At 33.7% G+C, this 12970-nt stretch overlaps 1 protein-coding gene across 1 annotated transcript; it reads right to left on the reverse strand.

Annotated features, from left to right (window-relative positions):
• Window positions 1-2991: 2991 nt before the first annotated feature.
• LOC145628985 (protein SET DOMAIN GROUP 40-like) lies at window positions 2992-10473 on the reverse strand. The gene is made up of 6 exons (XM_081681441.1): window positions 10091-10473; window positions 9844-9994; window positions 6731-6862; window positions 5445-5585; window positions 4372-4671; window positions 2992-3952 (listed from the first exon to the last, which is right to left on the reverse strand). Exons 1-6 carry the CDS (start codon window positions 10294-10296, stop codon window positions 3350-3352), a joined length of 1533 nt encoding a protein of 510 aa, XP_081537567.1. The 5' UTR covers window positions 10297-10473; the 3' UTR covers window positions 2992-3349.
• Between the last annotated feature and the right edge of the window lie 2497 nt (window positions 10474-12970).

Genomic DNA, 12970 nt, shown 5'->3' on the forward strand with positions numbered 1-12970 from the left:
ACCTGACCCTAATTGATAGGTCTACATAGTAATAAAATTCTATTAGATTATAGACTTTTACACTTTGAACTACTCCCTTAGCTCCAAAATATATTATGATATAAAAGATATATTTATATGATAATTTTGTAGAATTATAATCTAATAATTTTTTTGAATAGAATTATAATTCAACATTTGAAAGATTGGTATTTTATCGAAAATAAAATTCTAAACCAACAATTTTATCCTAAAGTTATATCCAAATAGATTTCTAAACTAACTTTTTTTTTTAATCTTGTGAAGTCTATTTAAATCTATCCAACGTGGCACGACACTTGGCGAAAAGTTAGAACGTCAATTGTCGCTACCTCGTGACCTGACTAAAAGTTTAGCTTTATATATTAGTTATATGATATGATATTTGTAAAAATAAAAATAAAATAAAATAAAAAATCCAAATCAAGACACAAGATTTGTTATTTTTTAAATTGGACAAGGAATCAATATCATAGATTTGCTTTATGCAATTTCCACGCGGTTTCTCAAAAGTAAGGTTCTATAAGCCATATAATTGAACTTACTAGCTTTCTAGGTCAATGGTCAATTGTAATTTGTAATCAATCGAAATTTCCTCGTGACTTCTACATTACTTTCTTTGAAGTTTAACCTGATCATCCCTCTATATAAAACCCACAAAATCTCAACTCTATCTCAAACTCTATCTCAACTCTCAAACAACACTACTCTATACAAATCCAAGTAGTCTAGTAGAGTACTACGTTAAATTTGTAGGTTGTTACAAGTTTATATGAAAGTTAGAAGAGGAAGAAAAATCCTAACTCAGTTAAGATTGGTGAGAAATTGTTAGAAATATCTACTAATGTCCCTCTTACTATGACTTGTTATAGCAAGAGGGACATTAGCACAATTTTTAACAATCTCTTTTCCAATCTTGACTAAGTTAGAATGTTAGCGCGCTTACTCTTAGCAGTTAGAATGTTAGCGCGCTTACTCACTTGCTGCGATAATAGGTATTCCCTATCTCTATTTGTTCTTTGAAAAGTAATCAAAGTGTAAAAAGGGTACAAATTTTTTAATACTCCGTAATATGTATTGGAAGACCATTTGAAAGATGCAATACATAAGTTTTTAGTTCTTTGTTTAATCACTAATTTCATGTGTACCTTTACTTTTGTTATAAAAAAAAATCATCTTTAAGGTATGAAGAAGGTTTGATATCAATCTAAAAGGTCATACAGCTTAACTCGGCCCGTGATGGACAAGGCTCTTGGTAATGGAATCTCCACCCCCAAGGTGCCATTTATAAATTACCATGGACTAAGTACTATTTGGTTCCCCTAATGATTCAATCGGATTTTTTTTTTTTTTTTAAAAAAAAAAATAAATGTTATAAGCTGTATATAGCTGAATATTCATCAGATTTTATCTAGAAAACCTGCCAAAATTTTATCATGAGGCTAGGTTTAGATTGGTCAATGATTAATGTTTTTGTAATTTATACAAATAGTGCCACTACTATGTAGACTGGTATAAAAAAAATGTAGACTGGTATAGTATATTAGTATCTATGATATTTTTGCTGCTGATTATGAAACACTTGACACTTCACACTTGGTTAAATTTGTCAGCTCATCTTGTGTGCGGCCGGCCACACCGTGTGGCCACTAAAAGTAACCCCTATAATATTGATTAAGTAACCCCTGTAATACCGACCGAGTAACCCCTACAACACTGACTGAGTAACACTATAACAATGACGAAGTAACCCCTTTAACACTGACCAAGTAACCCCCATTATACTAGTGAAGTAACCCTTATAGTGGCTGGTCATACGGTGTGGCCAGACACATATAAGACTTTGTGTAAATTTGTAGGCTACAATAGAGCATTTTAAAGGTTTATATTGTTAAAGAATTAAGCATCTTAATTGGAGGTATTCTCCCAAGTGTGAGCAGCCTCAAATAATAATGTAAGTGGTGTAATTTCTCTCATCCACTCAATCCTAGGCCCCTTTTACAAGACCTGTGTCTATTTTATCATCCAGAAATTATCGTAGAATAGTAGAATGAGACGAACCTCCTATTATAAAATAAAAGAAATTATCAATCTCTAGTAACTTGAATCAATGACTCTAATAATACTTGTCGGTATAAGTCATAAAAGACTCGAGGTATTAGAGCTTATGGATTCCTCATAAAGAAAAACTAAATTTTAGGGTGAGGATATACAGTTGCCGCACATAAAAGGCCCTAGACTACCGATCTATTTTTTTTATATTTTTTTTTTAAAATACATACACAAATTATACCTCCTCAATAAGGTGTATTAGACTTAAGAGGCTAAAGAAAAACAACAGTACTGTACAATTTTTAATAAATCACAAGTGTGAAAAACTATATAAATGGAGAGAGTAATGAATGGAAAAAATGACCTAAAGTTTTTAATTAATTGACAAGAAATGCTTGATTTTATCAGAGACATGGGTCCTTTGCATTGCTGCATTAATACGTGGTCCTAAGTTGGTCAAAATTTAGAATTAAAGTTAAATAAAGTGCACCCATAAATTCAGGTAAAATCTTGACTTGAATGTTCTATGCAATGTATTTAACAATTTTACACACCATATAAACTATGCATGAGTTTTCATATCAATTATCAATGGCGCCAATTTAAGTAGCGAAATTAGTGTTAATAAGTTAGCTATTTAACTATTTTGTGAGCAATAATCAACTTCTGATTGCTAGATGTTAGCTATAAATCGTTACATGATTCATACAACTAAGAATTATATCTTAAAAATACAAATATTAACTGATCAGTTGTGTGCTTGCAAGCGTGAAAATCAGTGTTGCAATAAATATAGTATGATTTCATGAAGTTTAAAAGTAATTAACTGGGGCATATGACCGCTTACTTAACTAGAAGCGATCAGAAAACAAATAGCCAATATAAGCTTTCTAAGGCAGAGGCCACTCTTCAGATCTGAAGTCAACAAGAGCATCGAGGCCTAGAGGTCTATTTTGAAACTCTGCCCCCAGTCCTGTCCGTCTTTCCAAGTGTGTCAGGTTATGTGTTAGGCGCGAACACATGCTCACACAAACTCGACTTTAGCTGCATTCAGTGTCGAGCAGTAGCTGCCTGGTACTGGCAGTTTTTCCTCCAGTAGTCCTATCCGCTATGGCATGACACATCATAGCATGAAACAGGCTCAATCATTACTTGGATCGCTTTACTTTTGTGTTACATGTTCAATTATATTTTTACATAATGTTACAAGCTCCATATGTTCAATGTTCAATTTTCTTTAGTTCATTGTTGCATGTTCAGGGTTGAGGATCTCAATAGTTCAAGAGCAAAAGGAGATGCAAGAAACAAGTGTTTTCTTGTATCTAAGCCTCCATTGAACTGCCAATGCCCACCTATCCACAGACTTTTTGACATTTGAGGACATACCAGACGCGACTTCAGTTCCTCCACAGCACAAGTCCATTGACTCGGAAAAATTGCAGAATTCCATGGAAGCTGCGGAAGACAAATTATCTGGCTTATCAAAACACTGAAGCTGTTGAGCTTTATCGATTGCACCAAGTAATGATAGGTCATCTTCTACTGTCGAGGGGAGACTTTCCAGGATCGCACGGCACTTTGATATCAGCCATTTCATCACGGCAATGTCATTTTCTGCAGAGAGCTGTGACCCAGAAAGTGCAAGGTAACCAATAGATTTCCGCTTGTTTGGAGAAGTTGCCCACAATCTCAATGCAGATAACAGGGCAAATGAAGGCTTCCCATCGTGTTGAATATACAGAGAATCTGCAGGCCATGAATGGCAAGCAAACATATCATGTTCCAAAGGGATGAAAACCTTGTCATTAGGATTTCCATTCAGAATAAATCCATAATGTTCAAGAAGTTCCAAGTTTGTGTACGTCCCATAGCTTAATAAAACCTGGATAAACGAGACAAAAAATTGGTAAATTCACAACAAAAGTGTAATCTTAACGTCATGACAAATATCTGAGTAGAAGCAGTCGTAGATGCAAGTATGTAACCCATGGTACCCAATTTCATCATCTTATAATCAAGCTGAATATAAGTATATAACCAATGAGCTCCTCAAAATATACAAATTTCATTTTCACTTCCAAGCACTTAAATACCTCCAACATTAATTTTATCATTTATTTTAATTAAAATATGCCATAAGCAGAGTGCAATACCAAAGCAAGCTAAACTAACGTCTTTTCTTCATTGTTACATAAGCCAACATAGTTAATTACAAACATACAGAAACATGAACTTCAAAGTATAATTTGTATCAAAAGGTGGTCTATTCCGAAAGGATCAACACCGACAAGAACTATTTACCTGCTCACCAATCTTGTAGTTTTTCTTGGCATATAAACAATACGAAGCTATATCTTCCTCATATCCACCATCAATTAACCTGCCAGAACAAGCGTCTATATTTTCAGTCTCTAACAGTGGGTCCTCTGTGTCATCTACATCCGGCGGAGTTCTCACTTGTAACAAAGAATCATCGAGCCAGCTCTCAGAAACTTCAATGGAAACCAACTCCTCTCCAGGTGCAGCATAATTGAAAAGGTCACCCACAGGACACAAGCACCCAGCACTATCCCATGGAACGTGCAATGTGCGTGATGATATCTACTCAAGAAAAGAAGATAATATGTGGTTAAAATACTATGCAGTACGCTGTGTCATGAGAGTTTATAAAGCCAGTTCTATCATTCGGATTTCAGCAAGATCCAAACAATTGAAACAAAGTAATTAAATCACTAACTAATAAGAATCTGCAGTTGGAAGACCAAGATTTAAGTCATTTAACTAGCATTAATATCTACTGAGACCCGGGCTAGTGGAAAGGCTGTTTTGAAAGCCAAGCAAAAGTAGATAAGTAACTGTGAAATTGCTAACCTGAATACAGAACAATTAAGAATTTATGGCTACACTTTTAGTGCATCAAAGATTCAGTCATTGCCTCATTGGCTCTCCCAAGAGGCTAAATCACTGAGAGCAAACATCAATTAATGAAATGACCAAAGCAAAAAGATTATCTGAGAAAGAGATGCAGGACACGATATACCCAAAACCCCACTCCAAAGCTATGTCTTTTTTTGTATCAACCTAGTTAGAACAGAAAGCCAACACTACTGAAATGAATAAACCTTTAACCGGAGTATTCTTATTGAATTAAGCCATCATATTCTTTACAAATTGGACTCCAACAACAACAATTGACTTCTTAATTTTGAATTAGCCAGACTTCAGAACAGAGATGTCCAGTTCAATGATCACAACAGGCTAAGCAAAGTCAATAAGCAGCACAAGGCCATTAGCATATCAATAATATATACAGATGATTTTACACACATGCACTTGAGAGGAAACATTGCACATTCCATGCTTGCTTATCTTACTGTTGCAAAAGCCCAGAGCCAAGCCTTCAAGCTCACAAGCTGAGGCTTCAAGTTTAGTAGTTCTAGCAATGCAACAGCTTCACTCCAATCTGACTCAGCCTTTGAAATAACCTTCTGTGCTAACCAAATAGCATCATCTACCTGCCAATATGATTTCTCCATTTAGCAAATAATTTTTAAAAAAATATTCAACAAGATAATGAATATAACTTACATAGTATAAAATTTTCAAACATTAGACAAATTATTACATCAAGATAAGGCATGACAATGAAAATATATATGGACTTTTTTTGCTAGAAACTACATATTAAATACCACTTTTAAAAACAACTACCTTTTGAAACCTTTATTTATTTATTTTTTTTATTAACCAAATTAACCTAAAAACCCAAAAAGTTAGGTAACACTACCCACAAGTGGTTTATGTCAAAAGAATCTATTTGTTGGACCCTTTTTTTTCCTAAAATTTTTACATTCAAAAACACAATTATTCCTTTAATACCCTTATTTGAAAAATTAAACCCTAATTTATAAATCCTTATCCTCATATTTCACATACTCAAATCACCCAAATTTTATGAACCGTAATTCCCAAAATTTATAAACCCTGATTCTATCCCAAATTAATAAACTATCCCCTAATCCCCAAATTAGCAAACCGTAATTCAATCCCCTAATAACCAAATTTATAAATCCTAATCCTCAAAATTGATAAACTCTAACTCCGCTAAATGATAAAACCTAATTCCCTTGAATTATAAATCAGAATTCACCAAACTACATTGTAATAACCCTAAGCCCTTAAATTGATTTAAGCATGATTTGATTCAAGAACCCTAAACCCTAAATCACTAACTCAAAATCCCCAATTATGAAAACCCGAATTCCCTGAAATAATATATATAGCCTTAGTTAATTTTTTTTTACCAAGAACAAGGACTAACAGTTGCAAAAACGAGAATGAAATTAAAAAAATATATATTAGACAAAAATAAGAGACGCGAGACTTTCAGATGGAATTTTTGGACGGAAATGATTAGTAGGAAGTGCTACTCAAACTTTTTGGGTTTTTTGGTAGTTTTATGTTACAAAAAAAATAAAAAAATAAATAAAATAAAAAAAATAAAAAAAGTTTTAAGAGTAGTCACTCCAAAAGTAGTTGTAAAATGGTACTAATAGGTAGTTTCTGACAAAAGAGTAAATGCCTAAAGCAAACTAGAAATGGTGATTGTACAAAACAGAAATAAAATGAATGCTGTAAATTACTAATGTCAGAACCAAACTTGCAGTGCTTTTGTCTCGAACGGACCAAAACTTGCTAGAATGTCATAGCTTCTGGGAAGCAGCATTACATAAGGATACCAAGCAGACCTCCTTCCTTTGTTAACTTCGGCTAATAGACACACAGTAAGAACCTACAAACATCAACAGTAAATACTTTAATGACAATGAAAAAAAAAGGAACACACAAGCAAAAAAGCTTAGTAATTTTAAGAAACTGTCTGTCTGGTTCAGATCATTTTTTTGATACTGCTTTGTCTGCAACTCTGCATACATGATCTGCTTTATAACTCTACCTAAACAAAGACTCAGTTATGGGGAACACTCTTTAAAAATTGAGGCTCAAACCAGCACTTTTTGCAGGTATTAAATATATAGAGATCTAGCCAGAAACTGAGATTTTCTATAACCAATAAACTACATAGAATCCTATGAAAATTTGAGACAATGAATCAAAACTTACGTTATGCAAGATAAAAACATCTGAAATTTGATAAATAATATCGTAATAGAGATTTGGGTGGTCAATTTCAGTTTCTCTAACCCAAAATAATTCTTCACTAAGTTATTACCACTACACAACTTATTATTCTCATTGCAAAATAAGGATTTGAGCTTATCATTTATTTTTAAAATTGCAAAGTAAGGATTAGAGCCTACCGTCTATATTTATTATTTTATATAATAAAAAAAAGTGAAACGAACCGGAGAGGGGGAACAAGAGCGTTATCATGTCTTTGTATGCACCTAAAATCTAACATGAGAGCAAGGCCTAAAAGCCACAACAAAATACTAGTAAAAAAACTATCATGGTTGTTACATATACACCACTGTCATCAGCTAGAAAAGTTCACATTAGCAATCAACATCCATAGAATAATGAGAAACCTCATCATGGATCATGGAATATGAATGCCAGGAAATAAATTCATTATGACCAAGTGGAGAGGAAGAGCTCATACTCTCTTCAACACCTTAAAAGAAATTACCAATAATAGCACTAGCATGCCAAAACAACAGAACATATTGTGGTCAAAAGGTGAAAGTATAATAACCTACAACATAGCATAACACTAGAAAATACAAACCATATCCAGAAAAGAATTATTAGTTTAAAATTTAAATGGCTCAGAAGAGTTTTAATAAATCCTGAAACTGCAAATGAACATCTAACTCCCCCTAGCCAGATTGTTGCTTGTCCCAAAAAAAACAGTGATAAGGACTGTATTTCACTCAAGTCAAAAATCAGTTTGAAAAAAGTTAAACTCAAGAAGTCAAGATCAAATCCAAACAAATACATAACAATAATGACCAATCAACTCCTTCTAACCACTAATAACCAGCACTCGAGCATTGACAAGTAATCAACTATAGAATAGCTCGAATGGGTGACTCTCAAATCTTATTTGCTAAGTATGTACTCATAACTTCTCCACACAACCAAAGTGCAATAATAATAACAATCCTTTTCAGCTTATTCATATCGCTCAACTTATGATGAAGTCAACTTGAAATGCAACACATACTCTCTAACCTAGCCGGAAGATCCACTTAACCACAATGCATGCACAAAGTTTGGCATACGATTCTCTTTACCTTTAAAATACACCTCCCTAGGAGTGTAAAGGGGTTGAACATATATTCAAACTAAAGGTCTTTTCATCTAGTTCTTAATAGTATATGCTTAACTAAATAAACATGTACTTTACTAATCTAATATATCAACTCTATTTGATATTCTATTTATCAAAAGAAACCCTAAAGTGCAAAGCATTATTTAATGAGCTAGGTCCTTCAATTTACCTTGAAATTTAACACTCACATCAACTAAACTTGTTGACCTCGATTAGTTTTGGTGATGACAAGCAAACTTAATTTAATAAAGGTTTAGGAAGCAAACAGACTAAACATCAATCTCAAAAACTTCTTCAAAGGCAATTTCTTCAAGGCGTAGTAGAACAGTGTCTGGATAATTTTCTGCCTATGGGCTTCAGTGACCGTAACAGAGCCTTGGAGTGACACATGTTTAGTGCTCATATGATCACGTTTTACCCATCACAATCTGCATCATGTTAAACAAAGACAGCATCTTCGTTTTGAAACCATGAGTGGCTGCTCTTCCAAAAGAAGCAAACCCAGGTGTTCCAAAAGAAGATGGAACTTCAAAAGGAGTACCACTGCCAAGAGAACCAAATGTCAGTGTGTTCCCAAGAGGAACTTGAGATACTACATTTTGTCATACACTCTTTAGCTCTTCCTTTTCAATCTCTTCCATCGTAGTTTCATTCACTGACATCAACAAACAATGGAGGCTTAACTACTTTGGGTGTGAGCATAGCCACCCTCACGCTCCTCCTCGGGCTTAATCACTTTGGGCTTCCCAACCACTCTCTTTGTCTGTTCTTTTCTAACCCCCTGTTTTTCATTGATTTTCTTGTTCTCACTCTCATCCCCTTCACTCTCTACTTCAGAATTCTTTTTCTCTTCAACAATTTTTCCAATTTCATTCAAGATAAAGTTAGTCTTCCTATCATTCACCATAAGACTAAGATTGGACATGGTTATTGTTAGCAAGATGTGCTTGGCTTTCATGCCAAGAGAATCCACACTCAAATCAACATTATAACTTTCAAACATGTTTACTAACATAGTTCCATAAGAAATCATTTAATTGTAGAATGTATCAAATAGAGTCGATAAATTGGATTCGTAAATTGTTATTTATTTAAGCATTTACTATTAAGAGTTGGATGAAAACACTCTAGTTTGCATATACATTCAAATCCTTTACACTCCTACGGAGGTGTATTTTGATTAAGGGTAAAGAGAACTATATTCCAAACTTCCTCTTTGATTTCTGAATTGTAATTCGGGTATAGTTGCCCTGTATAGTGAAGTCGAGTTAGAAAATCCCAAGTGATTGTGGTTTTTCTTCTTAACAGGCACAAGAAGTTTCCACGCAAAAATCTCCCTGCATCTCTTTATTTCGTTCCTTTAATTTCTACTACTGCATTTAATTTCCGCAAACTTTTGTAACACTAGTTCCTACACAATTCAACCCTCAACCCCCTCATGTGTATATAGACTAACAAAATAAAGAAGCGGAAAAGCGAACCTGAGTAGAGGAAAGAGACGGATAGCATTTGATAGCATGAGTAAGTCTATGATCTTTCTCAAGTACACTCTCACTAGTCATCAATGCTGATTTAGGTGCTCTAAAAATCAACTCCCCCTTCCTAAGATTTCGAACAGCAGCTAAACCCCTCCTACAATTCAAAATTCAAACAATTAAACAAAAAATTCAAATACCCATCTCCAAAATCGTGGGAAGAAAGAAGGGTATGAAGAAGACGAAGAAGTACCCTCCAGCTTCAGGGAAATCAGCAATGGTGAGAGAATGACCCAAACACGAAGAAGAAGAAGAGTGATGGGGTGCATCTGAAATACCAAGTTGTGCCGCCCATTTAAGAAAGCTTGTTAAATTTGATTGATGCTGTTCTTCCATGGCGCTGTGTTGGTGTATTTGCTCGGCAGAGGTGCGGTGATTCGGTGGAGAAGGCGACGGCATGGTAGAGGAGGCTGGACTAATCAAAAGTGGTGAGGGTTCAATTGGTAGCAAGCAGGGGTAAAATTGTATTTTCGCCACTTAAGTTGGAGGGGCAGCTGGGCAAGGAAAACGGAGGCCGTTATGCTGGAGATGAAATTTTCACGAAAATTTCATTACGCGCGCAATGAAAGCTAAAATTTGGACTGACAGTTTTCCACTTTTGGTAAAGCAAGAGAGAGAAAGGTCGAGCAAGAGAGAGAAAGTGCGAGCAGAAGAGAGAGAAAGTGCGAGCAAAGAGTTGAGCATTCATCTCTTTTTGTTCAAGGTAAATTTCAATTGAATTCTGCATTCCATTTTTCGTATAATTGTGTGTAAATTAGTGATTAGTTGTATATTTTGTTTGATTACTTGTCAGTTTAGAAGCATTTGATTAATTTAGAAGCACTTGTGTTTGTAATTGACTACAATTGCTCCATCTGACTTCTTAATTGTGGTAGATCAATTCTAGGGTTATAGTTGAAGACCATTAGTTCAATTTAGGGTTTGTGTCAAATTGGGATAAATTGGTCCTGTGGCTGATTTAGGGTTGTTGAAATTCTAACCAGCATTATTGAAGAATAAGGGTTAGAAAATTGCTCACTGTATTTGTTTATCATTCACATGTTTCTGCAAAAAAAAACAATACAACAGAACCACTTTCTTATGCCTTTATTTATCAGCTGTATGAATTTGCACATGATCATGGATCAACTCTTCTTTATTTTAAGAGTTTCAGAAATTATATGAAATTGTCTACTTCTAACAAGTATATCTTCAGATTCACTTGTTTAAAGTATATTTTAACATGTTAAGTTGACCTATCTTTAGTTTAAGTCACATCATACACAATTGTATAGACATTTATGTAATATGGAATGTGTTGAGCAAGTTTTAGATGGTACGATAGTCATATTGTCTCATACCAGAATTTTCCATCGACGTGTTTTCTTATCATTTTGTTATAGCAATCAAAGGATGATTATTTCGTCAATTGATAAATGCAATCATCCAACACAATGTACATACTAGTTTAAGGACACCGGTCAACTCACACTCGAGTATTAGTCATACCTCATAAAGAGGCAATAAAGATACTTAATGAGCATTTATATATCATTTAATAGGTTTTATAAGGACAAATCAAAGGTAGGTTTACAAAAATAATTCTAGAATTTAGCTCAATTTAAAGCACATAGAATTTAGGGATGCATAAACAATTAGCTCATTCGCTCAGTTTAGTTAAATTTAGGTCTTTGGTTGAAGTACCTACACCATTAACTCATGAGTTCAATTTAGGGATTTTAAGGTTGTCGTTTAATTGGCATGTAAGGATTTTAAGGATTTGAACAAATTATGTGTCTTTTGTTTTGTGGGGCTAGCAATTCAATTAGTGATACTAGACATAATGAAATCATAAATATATGTGATCAAAAAATATCTTTTCACAAAGGGAAGGGGGATGCATAAACAATTGATTCACCTAATTATAAGCAAAAGTTGTTGATCAACAAGTACAAGTAGCTACTAAACAAAACAAAAAGGCCGGAGAGGAACAACCTCATTAGAAAGAACAGCATCATAAGACATTCAATTAGCATAAGTGATCAAGTAGAAGTACTTAATATCAAATGTGATTGAAATAACAAGCACATTCAATACAAACATGTTGTGTGTAATTGAAATAACAAGCATGTTGACCACAATTCAAAATTCAATACATATATGTTCTATGTAATTGAAATAATAAGCACATAGATACGTTTAACAGGTTGTTGATGCTTTGTTTGGGCATTGTTGCAATTCACTATATCAAGTAGAAGTACTTAATATCAAATGGTGTTGCAATTCACCATTGCTGCTACACTATATGCAAAATTGCAACACCTAGTGCCATCAAAGCTACTAACATAGTTGCAAAACAAATAAGTTCAGATTATCAAAGACACATAAGTTGTAAACCAAACCAAACCCAAAGTATTGGAAACGTTCTCTTGTTAAAATTAAACTTGCTACGTTGTATGACATCAAGCCCAAACTTGTTACGATCTTTTTCAGATTTGGAGGTTGATTATATTATTCTTGGTATGTGTAGGTTTGCTTTGTGTTGAATTCTTGTAACAATGACAAAGAGCATGGGAAAGAAAGTCACTTGTAGAGGTAGATGGGGGGTAAGTTCTTGTTAAATTCTGTTGATTTATATGTTTACTCATATTTTGACTAATATATGAATTAATTGGTTGGAAAATGTGCACTATATTTGTTGATAATTAGTCACATGAACTAATAACTAATTACTAGTCACATGAACTAATGACCAAACCAAACCAAACCTAAACACATAACTAATAATTATTCACTTGAACTATTCCAAAAACCAAACCCAAACCCAAACAATTAAGTTCAGATTTTCATGGTTCATACTCGAAACAATTGAAATATTATGATATTATTATCTACAAACCCTAGAAATTATTGACATAATACTATATAGTAACCCTAGCAAAAACACTAATTAATTTTAAAGTATAGTACCTGAAATTGATGATAATTGTCGAGTTTAGCAAACAATTCCCGAAAATCCAACTCTGAAAACCTAGAAATTCGGTATAATACATTAATAAATAACTCTTAAATTAACAAAAAGACTAATTTAACA

Source organism: Chenopodium album, chromosome 4 (genome assembly GCF_948465745.1).
Source record: "Chenopodium album chromosome 4, dcCheAlbu1.1, whole genome shotgun sequence".
Taxonomy (NCBI): Eukaryota; Viridiplantae; Streptophyta; class Magnoliopsida; order Caryophyllales; family Amaranthaceae; genus Chenopodium; species Chenopodium album.

Coding starts and splice junctions, on each gene's coding strand:
- LOC145628985 (XM_081681441.1), bottom strand. CDS start 10,296: ATGCCGTCGCCTTCTCCACCGAATCACCGCACCTCTGCCGAGCAAATA. Junction 5,586..6,730: donor TCGAGACAAAAGCACTGCAA/GTTTGGTTCTGA, acceptor TCATATTGGCAG/GTAGATGATGCTATTTGGTT. Junction 4,672..5,444: donor GGCTCTGGGCTTTTGCAACA/GTAAGATAAGCA, acceptor TTTCTTGAGTAG/ATATCATCACGCACATTGCA.